Here is a 17,474-nt window from a genome sequence, read left to right on the forward strand (position 1 = left end):
TAAAACATATTTTTTCAGGTTAGCATATTTGTGACTTTTTTCAATGTATTTATTCTGTATGTTTTGGTAAGCGCTTTGAGATGCAACTTTGAAAGGCGCTATATAAAATAAAGATTATTATTATGACTGTTTCAGTTTCACCACTGATGGGAATAAAGCTGCATTCACACTAGCAGCGACTTTGTCGCCCGTGTCGCCGGAAATCGCCAGCTCTCCATTGAAATTAATGGGATCATGTTGCTTTGTCGCTGAGTGTTGCTTGTAGTGTGAACGGGGCTTAAATGTACTGGCAGACAGCGAGTGAGCAGAAGATCAGGACGGTGGTGCAGAGTGATGGCCATCAACCCTGCATGTCAACAGCTTCATTCAGTCCAAAATTATGTTTAAATGGAGAACTTCACAGAGAGGGTCAGTGGCCTGTTTGCCACCACCCACATGCCCTGCATTTAGGGCTGATGGTTATGAGACACACTAATTTTAAGATAGTTTTAAGACAAATCACGTTCTCTCTTAGGACATTGATTCCCAATCCAGCCCTCAAGATGCATGTTTGTTTCATACTCTTGCACACTTAAAATGCTTTCATGGCTGTAAATTGTTGATGCACTGTACTCTGGGTAGCAAACACCATACTAAAATGTTTTTAAATGTTTTAATAAAAATACTTTTGTAAATATGTTTGGATTGTCTTTTGATTGGTAATGTTATTCTGAATTACAGTTGTATCACAATTTTACTAACTATATGTATGTACTATTCCAACTACACAATAATAATTACACAATAGCAAATTACAGTAGAAACAAAATTACAAAGTACTGGGGAAAAAACAGTACAGTACTGTGTTGTAGTTATACAGTACATTGTTCTACATGCTGTAAAGTTGCATTACAGTAAATTGCTGTAAAACAAAATACAGTAACTTGCTGTAAAAATACAGGAAAATTTTTAACGTTGCATCATAACTTAATTAACCACTACCTAATTAACTCTAACACTGCTTTGGTGTTACTTTTAACACCCTGCTGGTGGTTCTCATATGTTCGGGAATTTACTGTGAAGAAAGACATTCTCTAATCTCTTACAAACTATACAACCACAAGATTAAACAACAATAGCAAGCATTGTGAGAGATAGGAAATAAGTTAAATAATAAGGGTGGGTTACACCAATAAGGATTCATCTTAAATCTAGATTAAATCAGGCTCATTTAATAATTTTGTTGCATCAAAATGTAAACCTTGTTTAAAAATAAGCAGGTTTCCATTTAAACTATCATTTTGAACCTGTATTTATTTTATATTTAAAATAGATTAACTTTAATATTTTTGTTCTCATATCTCCAAACTCAGATTTAAATATCAATTAGGGATTAACTTTAAATTTACAGCCGTGGAGGTTTAAATAAAATAGTGCAACTACAGTTACAATATGTGGCTGATTGAACAAAGACTGAAACAGTGGGGGTCTCGGAGAGGTGTTTATTACAAATACAAATTAAAATGAAAGTGCATTGTCAGGGTCTTGGCAGCCCGTAATAAATCTGTATGCACTGCCTTAATGTTTTCATTGCTTGCTTGATCAGATGTTTGATCAACTGTCTCTCTACATAGCAGTTTATAAAGATGGCTGACATTTCACAAGTTTATTTCAGTTATCGACTAAATCAACTTATGTCGTAGACAGAGTTTAGGATAAGGAATATTAACATTGTTGCTGTTTGATTACATGGTGAAGCCACCATGGCGGAGAAAATTAATCGTAGCTGGAGATGTTAATCGCAGGTTAGAATTCTAATCCCTGATTTGTGTTTAAAATCAATTGGTGCAACACAACTCGATTTAAAATAAAACTTAGATCAACAAATCCTTGATTCGCTCTAAACGTTGCTTCATTTAATCTTTGTTGGTGCAGCCCACCCTAACTGATATACATTTAAAAACAGAGAAAGACAAATGAATCAGAAACAGAAACAGCTTTATTGCCAAGTGTGTTTACACACACAAGCAATTTATCTTAGTGTTAGAGGAGCTTCCAGTACATAAAGTACAAACATAGTGCAGACATGCATCAAATTAAGGTAATAAAACATTAATATCAGAGAGAATAGATTATAGCAATAAAAATATCCAGAAAAAGGACATATGTCCATTGACAGAACTGTGAATGAGCATATGTGCTATTTACAGTAGAAGGTTTGATGAGTTATTTCCAGATGTGCAATACTGACGTGTGTTGTGTTGTTCAGGTGGGATATGACCAAAGAAAAACTGTTATGAATAATAAACTGAATAATGATAATAAAATGAGTAGAACAATAAAACGATTAATAAAAAAAAAAAACATTCATCTGAAATAATCAACAATTACTTGTTCTAATAATCTTTGATTAATCAATTATCACTTAACTTGAACTACTACTCTGTAATTACTCTAATTTCAGACATGCATTTTTTTTTTATGAGTGGTTAGAAAAGAAAAATGAGTGAAACTCTTCCCACATGAATGGCAGTGTTACGGCTTCTCTCCAGTGTGGATCCTCTCATGTATTCTCAGATAATCTGAGCGTTTGAAGCTCTTGTCACAGTGTGAACACTTGTACGGTGTTTCTCTCATGTGAATTGTCCTGTGCAATTTCAGTGCACCATCTGTAAAAAAAGCCTTCCCACAGTCAGAGCAAACATGATCCTTCACACCGCTGTGTCTTTTCTGGTGCAGTTTTAAACTACCCATCTGACGAAAACTACTTCCACATAAAGAACACACATAAGGCTTCCCCTTTGTATGAACTTTCAGGTGATTCTTTAGGAAATTTGCCCTAAAAAACTTTTTATCGCATTGATCACAGCTATATAGCCTTTCTCTAGAATGAGTAAGCAGATGTTCTTTAAAAACGCTTGATATTCTGAAACTCTTCCCACACTGATCACATGTGTGTGGCTTTTCTCCAGTGTGGATTTTCATGTGTTCTTTAAGGCCTCCTTTTTGTGTATAACTCTTCCCACATTGAGCACACGTGTGCGGTTTCTCTCCTGTGTGAATTGTCATGTGTTCTATAAGGTTTCTTTTATATGGGAATCTCTTCCCGCACTGATCACATGTGAACAGCTTCTCTCCAGTGTGGACTTTCATGTGTACTGTAAGGCCTCTTTTTCGTGTGAAACTCTTCCCACACTGATCACATTTGTGCGGCTTTTCTCCAGTGTGGATCCTCATGTGATCATTAAAAGTAACTTTTTGTATGAAACACTTCCCACATTGATCACATGCATATGGTTTATCTCCAGTGTGGATTTTCTTGTGTTTGCTAAGGTTTCCTTTATGTGTGAAACTCTTCCCGCACTGATCACATGTGTATGGCTTCTCCCCAGTGTGGACTTTCATGTGTCCTTTTAGGTTTCTTTTATATGGGAAACTCTTCTCACATTGATCACATTTGTGTGGCTTCTCCCCAGTGTGGACTTTCATGTGTTCTTTAAGGTTTCCTTTATATGGGAAACTCTTCCCACATCGATCACATGTGTGTGGCTTCTCTGCTGTGTGAATATTCATGTGTTCAGTACGGTTTCCTTTTATTGTGAAAATCTTCTCGCACTCATCACACACATATGGCTTCCCTCCACGATTAAATATTATGTCAAGGTCAAGATTTTGCTTGCATGACAAACTCTTTCCACAGTGAGAGCAAGTGAAACATATATTGTCATTTTTCAATGAGGAACTCCAGGATATCTCTTCAGTTTTGACCTGATGTTTCTCCCCTGCTTCAATGAGTTCTTCAATATCCTTGTTCTCTTCTATCAGACCTAAAATGAAAGTCAAAAGTTTCAAAAGTTTGATTTTCAGCAAATCACTAAAACATCACTAAAATAAATTAATTAAATTATATTAAAAATCAAAGAGAAATGTGAAAGGAAAACGACATGTGAATCCTGACATAACAGTAGAAATATGAACATTCTGATGCGTTCATTTTAATTATTGAAATATTATTTTTAAACATTACAGATTGCACAAATTGAACATTTTTGTAATGAGAACTACTAACTATATACAGGTGCATTTCAATAAATTAGAATGTCGTGGAAAAGTTCATTTATTTTAGTAATTCAAATCAAATTGTGAAACTCGTGTATTAAATAAATGCAATGCACACAGACTGAAGTAGTTTAAGTCTTTGGTTCTTTTAATTGTGATGATTTTGGCTCACATTTAACAAAAACCCACCAATTCACTCTCTCAACACATTACAATATGGTGACATGCCAATCAGCTAATCAACTCAAAACATCTGCAAAGGTTTCCTGAGCCTTCAAAATGGTCTCTCAGTTTGGTTCACTAGGCTACACAATCATGGGGAAGACTGCTGATCTGACAGTTGTCCAGAAGACAATCATTGACACCCTTCACAAGCCACAAACATTCATTGCCAAAGAAGCTGGCTGTTCACAGAGTGCTGTATCCAAGCAAGTTAACAGAAAGTTGAGTGGAAGGAAAAAGTGTGGAAGAAAAAGATGCACAACCAACCGAGAGAACCGCAGCCTTATGAGGATTGTCATGCAAAATCCATTCAAGAATTTGGGTGAACTTCACAAGGAATGGACTGAAGCTGGGGTCAAGGCATCAAGAGCCACCACACACAGACGTGTCAAGGAATTTGGCTACAGTTGTCGTATTCCTCTTGTTAAGCCACTCCTGAACCACAGACAACGTTAGAGGCGTCTTACCTGGGCTAAGGAGAAGAAGAACTGGACTGTTGCCCAGTGGTCCAAAGTCCTCTTTTCAGATGAGAGCAAGTTTTGTATTTCATTTGGAAACCAAGGTCCTAGAGTCTGGAGGAAGGGTGGAGAAGCTCATAGCCCGAGTTGCTTGAAGTCCAGTGTTAAGTTTCCACAGTCTGTGATGATTTGGGGTGCAATGTCATCTGCTGGTGTTGGTCCATTGTGTTTTTTGAAAACCAAAGTCACTGCACCGTTTACCAAGAAATTTTGGAGCACTTCATGCTTCCTTCTGCTGATCAGTTTTTTGAAGATGCTGATTTAATTTTCCAGCAGGATTTGGCACCTGCCCACACTGTCAAAAGCACCAAAAGTTGGTTAAATGACCATGGTGTTGATGTGCTTGACTGGCCAGAAAACTCACCAGACCTGAACCCCATAGAGAATCTATGGGTATTGTCAAGAGGAAAATGAGAAACAAGAGACCAAAAAATGCAGATGAGCTGAAGGCCACTGTCAAAGAAACCTGGGCTTCCGTACCACCTCAGCAGTGCCACAAACTGATCACCTCCATGCCACGCCGAACTGAGGCAGTGATTAAAGCAAAAGGAGCCCCTACCAAGTATTGAGTACATATACAGTAAATGAACGTACTTTCCAGAAGGCCAAAAATTGTATTGGTCTTATGAAGTATTCTAATTTGTTGAGATAGTGAATTGGTGGGTTTTTGTTAAATGTGAGCCAAAATCATCACAATTAAAAAAAACAAAGACTTAAACTACTTCAGTCTGTGTGCACTGAATTTATTTAATACACAAGTTTCACAATTTGAGTTGAATTACTGAAATAAATGAACTTTTCCATGACATTCTAATCTATTGAGATGCACCTGTATATTTCATTAACTATATTTTAAGTCAGGGATGTAAAATGTTAAAAAATTTTAGTCATATAAATATAAAATGGTTCAAATTGTCACGTTGCACACAGCAGGGAGGAGCGAGGAGATGTAGAATACCTTAAATAAACAGTATTTAATGTCCAAACCAAAGGGAAAACGAACATAGAACAAAGCAGGAGACCTGGGGCCTGTTCCATAAAACAAGTTTATCATATAAGCCAGGTTTATTTCAGTTAGTCTGACTTATTGTCAGTTGATTTGGTTCAAAATAAGTCAGACTAACTGAAATAAGCCTGGCTTATATGGTAAACTTGTTTTATGGAACAGGCCCCTGGTATACATACAACCCCAAACACAGGACACTGGAAAACACTGGGTTTAAATAACGAGGAACAAAACAAGGATAATCAAACACAGGTGGAAACTAATGAACTATAATGAGGACAGGAACCAGAATCAGAAAGAGCTTTATTGCCAAATGTGTTTGCACACACAAGGAATTTGTCTTGGCGTTAGGAGCTTCCAGTATAGAAAGTACAAACAGTGCAGACAACATATACTTAAGGTAATAAAAAAACACTAATAATGAAGAGAATAGACAATAATTATGAATAACAATAGTAATAAAATAAAAATATACAGAAAAAGAAAAATGTCCATAGACAGAACTGTCAATGTGCACACGTCCTATGTACAGATGAAGGTTTGATGAGTTATATACAGATGTACAGTACTGGGGTGTGTTATGTGTTGTTCAGGTGGGACATGGCCTGGGGGAAAAAACTGTTCCTGTGTCTGACTGTTTTGGTGCTCAGTGATCTGTAGCGCCGGTCAGAGGGCAACAGTTCAAAAGGAGAGCGAGTTGGGTGTGAGGGGTCCAGAGTGACTTTCTTAGCCCTTTTCCTCACTCTGGAGGTGTAAAGTTCTTGGAGGTTGGGTAGAGGGGCACCAATAATCCTCTCAGCAGTCCTGACTGTCCGTTGTAGTCTTCTGATGTCTGTTTTGGTAGCTGAACCAAACCAAACAGTTATAGATGAACATAGTTCTACTCTGCCATTATCAAGTCTGCCCTGTTTCAGCAGCTCCTGTGGCAGGTTGAACTTCCTTAGCTGGCGGAGGAAATACAGCCTCTGCTGGGCCTTTTTCGCAATAGAGTCAATGTGATTGTTCCAACAGGAAGATAGGAGGCCCCTAGGGACAGGCTTACATGGAACGGGAGGCCTCCAGGGCGGTATTTGTTTCAGGACCCATGGCAGATCAGGCAGTTCAGGGTGCCATGGTGGAGCAGGGAGCTCAGGGAGCCATGCGGAGCCCTCCTTAGGCTAGACTCGGGAACTGTGGCCCTCCCTGGGCCAGATGTAGGAAAACAACAGCAATCTCTGGGCTGAATGTGGGGGCAGGAGCCCTCTCTCGGATGGACGTGGAGACAGGAGCGCTCTCTGAGCTGGATTTGGGGAACGGAGCCCTCTCTGGGCTGGATTCAGGGAATGGAGCCCTCTCTGGGCTGAATTCGGGGACTGGAGCCCTCTCTGGGCTGAATTCGGGGACTGGAGCCCTCTCTCGGCTTGATGTGGGAACAGCAGCCCTCCCTGGGCTTGACGTGGAGACAGGAACCCTATCTGGGCTAAACTCAGGAGCTGGAGCCCTCTCTGGGCTAGACGAGAGAACAGCAGACCTACCCACCTCTCCCGCATCGCTGTCTGCATCTCACACGCGTATGCTCGCGGGTGCGAATCAAGAATCACAAACGGCTGTATTCGAGTCTTCAAGGCATTTTAGGACACAACATTGTCAAGTAAGTAACTTTAATGAGTGTTGAGCCCAATTTATACTTCTAAGTCGAACCTACGTCGTAGCCTACGAAGAGATGCACAGGCCTACACCATACCTGATGTGCACCTCTCCAAAAATCTAACAGCGCATCAATTCTATGCGGACTGCAAGCGCTGTGATTGGTCTGCTAGAACATCTCCCTCCATATGTACTTGAGTTTTGTGGTGCGTTTATGAGCACTGTAATAAAGTTTGTTACACCTTCTTATTTAAAATAAAACAAAGCAAAGAACAACGGTCTTATGTATTATACATAGCATTATACATCAGTAGTTGTCCGCGACAAACAATGTTGTTCTGCCGTGGTACACGTCCTTGTGGAGATTGAAAGAATGCCATCTATTTCTGTTCCGTTGTTGTAGTTTTAAATAATGATTTAATGAATTGATATTTATTTGCCGCCGTCACGGCTCCTCCGACGAGCCGCTTCTTCTTCGGCTTAGATGTGGTACACCAGCAACAAGCCCGTGGACACTGCATTCTAGCGGTCCGCATGTGTACTGCACGTCGACGCGGACGACGATGCAGAAGTATAAGTGGAAACCGACGCACAGCTTACGGCGTTGAGGCTACGGCGTAGGTCCGACGCAGAAGTATAAATCAGCCTTTACAGTATTCACTGTAGTTGTCCTCTAGTAAAAACATAGTTTTATCAGTCATTATCCGTGTATGCCATTGTTTTACGTTTACTACAGTTCGGTGGATCAAGAGGCGCTGGCTGGTGTGACTGAGTGGAAGCGGGGCTAATTTGCATATTCATAGATCAGCGTATAGTAAATGAGGCAAGGGTGTAGTTACATTCAAGCTATTTGAAGGCATGAGAAAATTATTTTCACATGAAAAAACATTTAAATATGTCATTTTTATGATCAAAGATCAGTTTTAGGGGATAAAACATTTGACTACAGGGGAACTTTAAAATATTTTTGATGAAATCGGAGAGCTATCTGACCCTCCACAGACAGCAACACAACTGAAATGTTCCCAGGTCCAGAAACGTAGTAAATACATCGGTAAAACAGTCTATGTGACATCAGTGGCTCAACGTCAGTTTTGCGACGCTTCAAGAATACTTTTTTTTTGCGCTAAGAAAACAAAAATAATTTTCCCCCCACAAGTTTCGTCTTACGCCATTTCAGAGAGTATCACAACGCATACGCACGCTTTCCCCTAAATGTAAACAACGCTTAATGCGCAGCTTTCGTTCATGCGCACACTTTCCCCCCGAACGTAAACAACGCTGATTACGTCAAATACGTTCTTAGGTACTCTCCAAAATGGCGGAAGACGTAACTCGGTGGAGAAGAATGGTTGAGTGAAATGTGTTATTTTTGTTTTCTTTGCGCCATAAAACAAAAAAAACGTATTCTCGTAGCGTCACAAAACTGAAGTTGAGCCACTGATGTCACGTGGACTGTTTTACCGATGTATTTACTACGTTTCTGGACCTGGGAACATTTCAGTGGCGTTGCTGTCTGTGGAGGGTCTGATAGCTCTCCGATTTAATCAAAAATATCTTAATTTGTGTTCCGAAGATGAATGAAGGTCTTACGGGTTTGGAACGACATGAGGGTCAGTAATTAATGACAGAATTTTCATTTTGGGGTGAACTATCCCTTTAAAACTTGTCTGTGAAACCGGGGGACAGCATCTTCTCTTTTGGGTTTTCTTTTTTCCGCCTACAGAGATTGTAAGAGTTGCATTTAAGGAAAGCATGTTTCCATCAAGGAAAGGACACTGTATTCTTTTGTCCCTTCATCTAGTTGTTCATTTACGCATTAAAGACATCCACCTGAGATTAGGTGAGTAAACGTGTTGCATTCATTGGATAAATCTGGTTATACACATTATTAACAAAACTGTTGAAGTATTTGACTGAATTTGGTCCTCCAACAACGCTTTAATTTACATGTCTTTACAACAGTCATAAAACTTTCTTCAAAAACACCATTAATTTCTGTAGAGCTGGACATTTTAATAAGGATCAAATGAGTGAGTTCAGCTTTGAGAATGAAAACCAACCTGTTTGTTCCTCAGTATCTTCTTGTTTGATTGTGAATGTTTCTTCGATCTTTATGTCTTCACTCTCCTCTTTAATAAATGCCATCTTTATAATCGTGAGTCTCACATATCTCAGTCACTTCAGCAGGAGTTCTTCTGTTTCAACACTTTGTCCTGTTCGACATTATGAGAGAAAACGAAGATGCAAATTAAATACTCAGCAATTCCATGCAAATGTCATCCTTACCATGAAAAAATTAAGTTTTTACCTAAAGAATAAAACCCTGTTTAATTTGTACATTTAGGTCTGTATTTTACTGCATTAACGTGCTTTAATAGAAATTTGAAGGAAATCGCAATGTTTATCCATCACATATGAGGGGTGGACCTAAAGTAAAATTACATTTTCATTCGACTGTATTTCATGTTTTCAAATAAGAGATCAAAGACTGACCATTTTTTTTATTTATGTCAACAAGTAAGTATTTTGTAGAAAGGTGGAGGCCTGTCTGAAAAGTAAATAAACTCACTTTGTCTTAACCGCGATGATTTTTGGATTTATAAGGGCTAGATTTATGAGGTCTGTACGCTTCAGTGCTGTGTCACGTCCATAACATTTTAAAGATTAAGTTTATATCTTATAGTAATTATTAATGCAATTAACTTGAAACTTTCTGTACAAAGCTAACTTATGGCCATGCTAATTATGATCAACAGTTCATCTCCATTCTCTGCACTTATCCACCATAAAAATGTGTTACGGACGTGACCGTTACGGACGTGACGGACGTTATGCATACTGGCATGCATACCTCGTTGCTGATGATTGATAGCCTGTGTATGTTTATACTGCTGGGATCTGTTTCATGCTTTCCATATCATGAAATTTTAGAAATGAATTAATTCTAAAATGTAAGAAATTGCATTTTCAACAAGAACATCGCGGAGATTGAGCCTAAAACTGTGTGGGCCAGAAATGCACAGGCGGACTGAAGTACAAATCGTCAAAACTTTTTCAAATGTCATATAATGTTCATAGTCAATATTATCTTATTTAAACATTCAATGTGTTTCAAATAACTTGTGTCTCGAATCTATCTGCGCTGCATTCATTCAGAGAGCAAGATTTTGCGTGTTCGGCGCATGTTGCTATGTGTGACGCCAAGAAGAGGTGTGCTGTGGGTTTACATCATTCTTTCATTTTTGTCTAAATATTTTTCTTCATTACAAATATTGTTTGGTTTTATTTTGTATCATTGCATGTTAAAAATAATTCACTATACTATGCATATGAAATGTGAAACTGCAATCTTATTCGCAGTCTATAGCATTTTATTATTTGTACAATTGCCTATATATTCAGCATATTTAACTTAACCTGTTCTGTATCTGTGTTATTTAATGCATAAGCGATTTATTAAAATAAGTTTACGAGACTCATTAAAACAAGTTTATGACTGCGACATCCGTTTAATCTTGATCAACAACAATGATCAAGGAATTGGAGCAGCATGGCCCGTTAGATCATTTTAAAACGTCAAATAGCCTTCAATTTGCAGGTTAAACTGCATTTGTCTAGGATGTAGACTGGTGAGGATTTATTTTAATGCGGATCCCACACTCTAGCGTTAACCTAATATAAATGTGCTATATAGGCTATTATTCATATTCAAGTGTTTGTGTGGTAAATAATTAATGCTCAAGAATGACAGGGAGGTGCCTGCGTGACCACTTGCATTTTTTCCTGATAATGAAACAACTTAAAATTGGGTGCCTTACATAGCCTACCTGAGAAATATATCTACAGAAAGCGTGTCTACTTTTGAACGAACCAATTCAAAACGAAATCAAATACTCCCTGATTACGTAATCTGAATGCATTCCCTAAAGGCGCGTCCAGTGGAAATTTCGTGAATTTCATTTTTGCAGCTGACAAGGACTCATGAAAACATTAGTTTATTAATAAAAATAAAATGTGTCCTTTTTCATAATCATTAGGCAACTTTGCTTGTGCTTTGTGGCAAACTTTATGCTTGAGCGGAATATGCTCATTATGGAGTATTATGTTACTTTAATAGGATTTAAACGTTTCTGGTTTGTGTATTGTAAATCTATTGTAGTCTACGGACGCTTCATAAATCATATGCATACCGGTGTACCGACGAAACATGCTACCTATCAGATTGTGCTACCAGTAATATATTTGCATTGTTTTAAGGGTAGGTTTAGGGTAAGGGTAGGTGTGAACGGGTAGGTTTAGGGTAGGGGTAGGTATGGACATTAAAAAAAAAAGCCTCAAAGCACATGAATAAGATGCTGGTAGCACAATCTGATAGGTAGCACAAATCGTCAGAACCTCGTTGCTGACTGATAAAGGTCTACTGCTGTGTCAGGCTTACCTTATCATAACATTTTAGAAATCACATTCTCAGCCCGCCAAAACTATTTTAAATGTCATTGTCAATATTATCTTGTTTAAACGTTTTATGTGTTTCAAATAACTCTTGTCGCTGTTCTGGTGAATGAAAGAAGGGTTCAAGTACATGTGGTAACGAAATACATTTTTAAATACAAAGATAGTATGTTAAAAGCGCATTTTAGTTCATTCATGGTGTCTCAAAATAGCACAGTTGAGTACACTTAGATGATCTTAAGTTGACCCTAAGAAGTACTAAAGGATCAGTTTTAGTATATTAAGTACAAAATTAGTGCGCGATAACAGAGCACTTTAAGTACATTATGGAAGTGTACTTGTTTTTCACCTGGGGAGTGCAAGATTTTGCGCGTTTGGCGCGCATACTGTGGGATTATAATTTATTTTTATTTTTATTTTGTCTAAATATTTTTTTGTTTGGTTTAATTTTGTATCATTGCATAGTAAAATAATAAATAAATAAATAATTCACTTTGTTATGCAGATGCAAAAGGTCTTCGCAGTCTATATATTTGAACAATAGGCCTATTATATTTAGAATATTTTACTTAACCTGTTTTTTATCTTAGTTATTTAATGCATAAGCAAGTCATTAAAACTTTTTTTTTTTCAGCGGCATCCGTTTAATCGTGATCAACAACTATGATCAACGAATTGAAGCGGCGTTGGTCGGTTAGATCTTTTTAAAACGTCAAATAGCCTTCAATTTATAGATTATAACTGCACCTGACTCGGATGTAGACTGGTGAGGATTTATTTTAATGTGGATTCCAACCTCTAGCGTTAACCTATAGGCTATCAATGTGCTATATTTTTGGCCCGTGTTCAAGTGTTTGTGCGGAATATCAATTGATGCGCATGAGCCTCGCCCGTGCGATCATTTGCATTTTTTTTTCTTGATAATGACACAACTTAAAATCAATTCGAAACTAATTTTATTTATGTAAATTCATAATAACAATAAAATGTTGTGCTTTTGCAAAATAACCAAAACATACAGGATGCGTCTCTGTGAACTGGAGCGCGTCTCCAAAAAGAACCACAACTCAGCGTGCGTCTCACATAGAGAAATATATCTATAGAAAGGCTGAAATGCCTACTTTTAAACGAACCAATTTAAAACAAAAATTAAAATGTATGAAGGTTGCATTTCTCCCTAAAGGCGCGTCCAATGGTCCGTACTGTGGAGGTGAGAGTCGGCACTATGAATTTCTTCTTGCAGCCGTAATAAACTTTAGTTTATTAGTAAATAATTAAAATGTCTCCTTTTTCTATACATTAATAATCCTTAGGCTACTTTTGCCTGTGCCTTGTGGCAAATTTTATACGTGTGCTTGAATATATTGAAGTCCATATGGATTAGTAGGTCTATTAAAATGCGCAATTAGTTGAATATAATGGCTTAAACGAACAACTAGTTAACTAGAAAAATCTTTAGTGGGGGGCAGCCCTATTAAATACTCACTAGACGTCTCTGTTAAAGTTTTAAAGCATTTTTATAGGTTTTTTCATAGTCTGATGAATTCCGCTTTCAGACTAGTCACGTCCGTAACGGAGAGATGTCACGTCTGTAACATTGATTTTTTCCTCTGAAACACAACAACGAAAATTTTAACAAAATTTATATTTAATGCTTTGTAAATAGCCAACCCTTCTCCATTCTGCACATGTTGTCGCTTCTGGGCTGTGCATTGTAATTCGCAGAAAGTTTACAAAATATGTTGTCTCCCAGAAACTCGTGTTATTTTTTGTCACGTCCGTAACGCATGTGTTTTCCCCCCATTTAACATATAAAACAAGGTTATAGACTGATACTTTTCTCATGTCTGGACTCTATTTTAGGGGGTTTAGAAAAATATAAATAGATGGTTTAATATATTGGTAATAAATATAATTTATGAGAATTTATATTTCAGATTTTGACTGCAAATGTCACGTCCGTAACGGTGGAATTGCTCTACTGAGTGCATCTCGGTCAGTGCACTAGTTCAGCGGTCAGATCACTGGTTCAGCGTTCAGATCACTGGTTCAGCGGTCAGATCACTAGTTCAGCGGTCAGCGCACTAGTTCAGCGATCAGAGCACTAGTTCAGCGGTCAGGGCACTGGTTCAGCGGTCAGCGTACTGGTTCAGCGGTCAGCTCACTAGTTCAGCGGTCAGCGCACTAGTTCAGCGATCAGAGCACTAGTTCAGCGATCAGAGCACTAGTTCAGCGATCAGCGTACTAGTTCAGCGGTCAGATCACTAGTTCAGCGGTCAGGGCACTAGTTCAGCGGTCAGATCACTAGTTCAGCGGTCAGCGCACTGGTTCAGCGGTCAGGGCACTACTTCAGCGGTCAGATCACTAGTTCAGCGGTCAGGGCACTGGTTCAGCGGTCAGATCACTAGTTCAGCGGTCAGCGCACTGGTTCAGCGGTCAGATCACTAGTTCAGCGGTCAGGGCACTAGTTCAGCGGTCAGCGCACTAGTTCAGCGGTCAGGGCACTAGTTCAGCGGTCAGCGCACTAGTTCAGCGGTCAGCGCACTGGTTCAGCGGTCAGGGCACTACTTCAGCGGTCAGCTCACTAGTTCAGCGGTCAGGGCACTGGTTCAGCGGTCAGATCACTAGTTCAGCGGTCAGGGCACTAGTTCAGCGATCAGATCACTAGTTCAGCGGTCAGATCACTAGTTCAGCGGTCAGCGCACTGGTTCAGCGGTCAGGGCACTACTTCAGCGGTCAGCTCACTAGTTCAGCGGTCAGGGCACTGGTTCAGCGGTCAGATCACTAGTTCAGCGGTCAGGGCACTAGTTCAGCGATCAGATCACTAGTTCAGCGGTCAGTGCACTGGTTCAGCGGTCAGATCACTAGTTCAGCGGTCAGGGCACTAGTTCAGCGGTCAGATCACTGGTTCAGCGGTCAGGGCACTGGTTCAGCGGTCACTAGTTCAGCGGTCAGATCACTAGTTCAGCGGTCAGAGCACTAGTTCAGCGATCAGAGCACTAGTTCAGCGGTCAGGGCACTAGTTCAGCGGTCAGCTCACTAGTTCAGCGGTCAGCGTACTGGTTCAGCGGTCAGGGCACTAGTTCAGCGGTCAGAGCACTAGTTCAGCGATCAGCGTACTAGTTCAGCGGTCAGCTCTCTAGTTCAGCGGTCAGATCACTAGTTCAGCGGTCAGGGCACTAGTTCAGCGGTCAGATCACTAGTTCAGCAGTCAGATCACTAGTTCAGCGGTCAGAGCACTAGTTCAGCGGTCAGCGTACTAGTTCAGCGGTCAGGGCACTAGTTCAGCGGTCAGGGCACTAGTTCAGCGATCAGAGCACTAGTTCAGCGGTCAGCGCACTAGTTCAGCGATCAGAGCACTAGTTCAGCGGTCAGGGCACTAGTTCAGCGATCAGATCACTAGTTCAGCGGTCACTAGTTCAGCGGTCAGATCACTAGTTCAGCGGTCAGATCACTAGTAAGGGAGTTAAAGTGAGAGTTAATGTCATTAAATCACTACAATTGAATAAAGAACACATTATACAGACATTTTGTATTTAGTTATGACATATAATATAATTAAAAAGTAAATGAATACCAAATATATTACATTTTCATCTAAAAAGCTGGTCTGTAAAAGTTATCACACTTTCGTTCATATTCACACTTGTTTTGAGCAGCTGTGTCTCGCGCGGTGATTCAAGAGAGTCGACTCACCGAATCATTTTTGTGAATCAGTGGAGTTTCGAGAAAGCTCCGTTTCTCTGTCACTGCTTGCAGGGACTGAATTTATTCACACTAAACAGATTCACGATACAAGGACGAGAAATGAGACGCACCTTTTCTGTTACTCACGTGCAGATATTAGATCAAATAATATAATAACAGAATAAAGCATTGCAATGTTGCCCTCAGTAACTCTTTCTGCATTGCTTGTAAATCTATAAATTTGACTGAAAGGTATATATGGATTAATAAAACGCTTTAAAAACAAACCTTTCTGCAGCTCTGATGCAGGAGCGCGACGCAGGCTTATGACGTCACGTCGCCAGACCAAAATAAAAGTCCTGTTCGCGCGCGAGTAAAAAAGGTGAATTATTGGTGATATGTGTTGTCCAATATTGTGATAAAAATACCAAAAACTGCTAATGAAAGGGTGTAAGACTTTTTTTTTTTTTTTTAAACCTGTAATGTTTTAGTGCAATGATTTATAGCAGATCTAAATTAGATTAAAATGCAAATAATGTCAAATTGACAGGTTATGAAAAAAAAGTATTAAGTGGATATTTAAAGTTAATTAAATACCCTTTAATTAAATAGTTAATAAAAAAATTAAGAAGATAATAAGATGATAAGAAGATAAACGAAAGCAAAAGCAATAAAAATGTCAAGTATAAATATATAAAAAATGTCACAGATTTTTAATGAAATCAATAGGAAAGGTCATTGCACACTGAGTGTGTAAACGTGATTGACACAACGTGAGGTCGTATTTATTTTTTAACATGCAAACATTTTGGACTCGGTGTGCTGTGACCTTAAGTCAAGTTTTCTAATTATATGAGTTGCTGTTTATGTAGAGTGATTCAGATCACTCACTAACGAGACACAGTTTACAGCTGCTGTTTTTCTCAAATAAAAATCAATTTTAAATTCATCTTATTAATTATTCCCCTTAATTATCGTTTTTTTATACAAAGAGTTATTTCTTCATATTGTTGTGTTCATGCTTTATCCCATTAACTTGAATGCCTCTTTATGAGAGCAGACGTGAAAAATAAATACCTATAAACATGCTTATATCCTCACAACATGAGATGAAGGACAAAATAATATTTGCATGCAAATATATGTCTAGCTTATATGGCACCACGCGCATACATATTAGGGCTGCTGCTAACTATTATTTTTGTTGATTAATCTGTCGATTATTTTTTTGATTATAGGAGACATCTTAATGAGTCTTAAAAAACTAGATCTGTGCCAAGCAAGATAAAGATCCTCATATTTTTCCCGTAGTAGAGTTTGTGCACTAAAGTTGATTAGTTAATTGAATGGTGAAATTATTAGTGAAATTATGATTAAATTAGTGGTGAAGATTTTGAAAACATCACTTAGGGTGAAGTCAGCAAAGTTGGGACACTTTTTGGAAAACTGTGTATTAAATAGCATTAAATGTATCGTACTTACACTATTAATGTTTTAAACAAGGTCTCTTGTATCTCCAACTATGGTTTTTAAAGGAATATGCATGTTTTTTTTTTTTTAAATATACAGAAATTCAAAAATGATGAGAACCGATTTTTATTCTTCAGTCATTTTAAGGTAAATTGGGACAATACATCTGGTAAATTGGGACACATTTTTAGCTCATTTGAACTTTCATAATATAATTGCTTACAACAGGATACTATACAAATAGCAGACACAATGGCACTTGCGTTTTATTTATTTTTTCCCTTTTTATTCAAAACATTCCCAAACGTATTAACTATATCATGAAATATCTTGATTCTCAGCTTTATAGATTATGATGGTCAAAGCAAAAAAACTCTGTTTACTTAAGTAACAGATATGGGTGTCACGCCATAACATATTTAATATGACTGACTTTATATTGAATGTGAATA

General features: G+C 38.4%; 1 protein-coding gene across 4 annotated transcripts; it reads right to left on the bottom strand.

Moving 5' to 3' along the window:
* Positions 1-1,431: 1,431 nt before the first annotated feature.
* Positions 1,432-15,915, bottom strand: LOC131536029 (gastrula zinc finger protein XlCGF57.1-like). Of its 4 annotated transcripts, XM_058768645.1 has the most exons (4): positions 15,841-15,862; positions 15,562-15,642; positions 9,474-9,626; positions 1,433-3,806 (listed from the first exon to the last, which is right to left on the bottom strand). In XM_058768645.1, the coding sequence occupies exons 3-4, from the start codon at positions 9,556-9,558 to the stop codon at positions 2,515-2,517; spliced, it is 1,377 nt and encodes a 458-aa protein (XP_058624628.1). In that variant the 5' UTR covers positions 9,559-9,626; positions 15,562-15,642; positions 15,841-15,862; the 3' UTR covers positions 1,433-2,514. The 4 variants fall into 4 exon arrangements, with proteins under 4 accessions (XP_058624630.1, XP_058624628.1, XP_058624627.1 ...); XM_058768647.1 differs by lacking the exons at positions 15,562-15,642; positions 15,841-15,862 and adding an exon at positions 15,510-15,528 and having other exon boundaries at positions 1,432-3,806; XM_058768644.1 differs by lacking the exon at positions 15,562-15,642 and having other exon boundaries at positions 15,841-15,915.
* Between the last annotated feature and the right edge of the window lie 1,559 nt (positions 15,916-17,474).

This window comes from Onychostoma macrolepis, chromosome 03, assembly GCF_012432095.1.
Source record: "Onychostoma macrolepis isolate SWU-2019 chromosome 03, ASM1243209v1, whole genome shotgun sequence".
Taxonomy (NCBI): domain Eukaryota; kingdom Metazoa; phylum Chordata; class Actinopteri; order Cypriniformes; family Cyprinidae; genus Onychostoma; species Onychostoma macrolepis.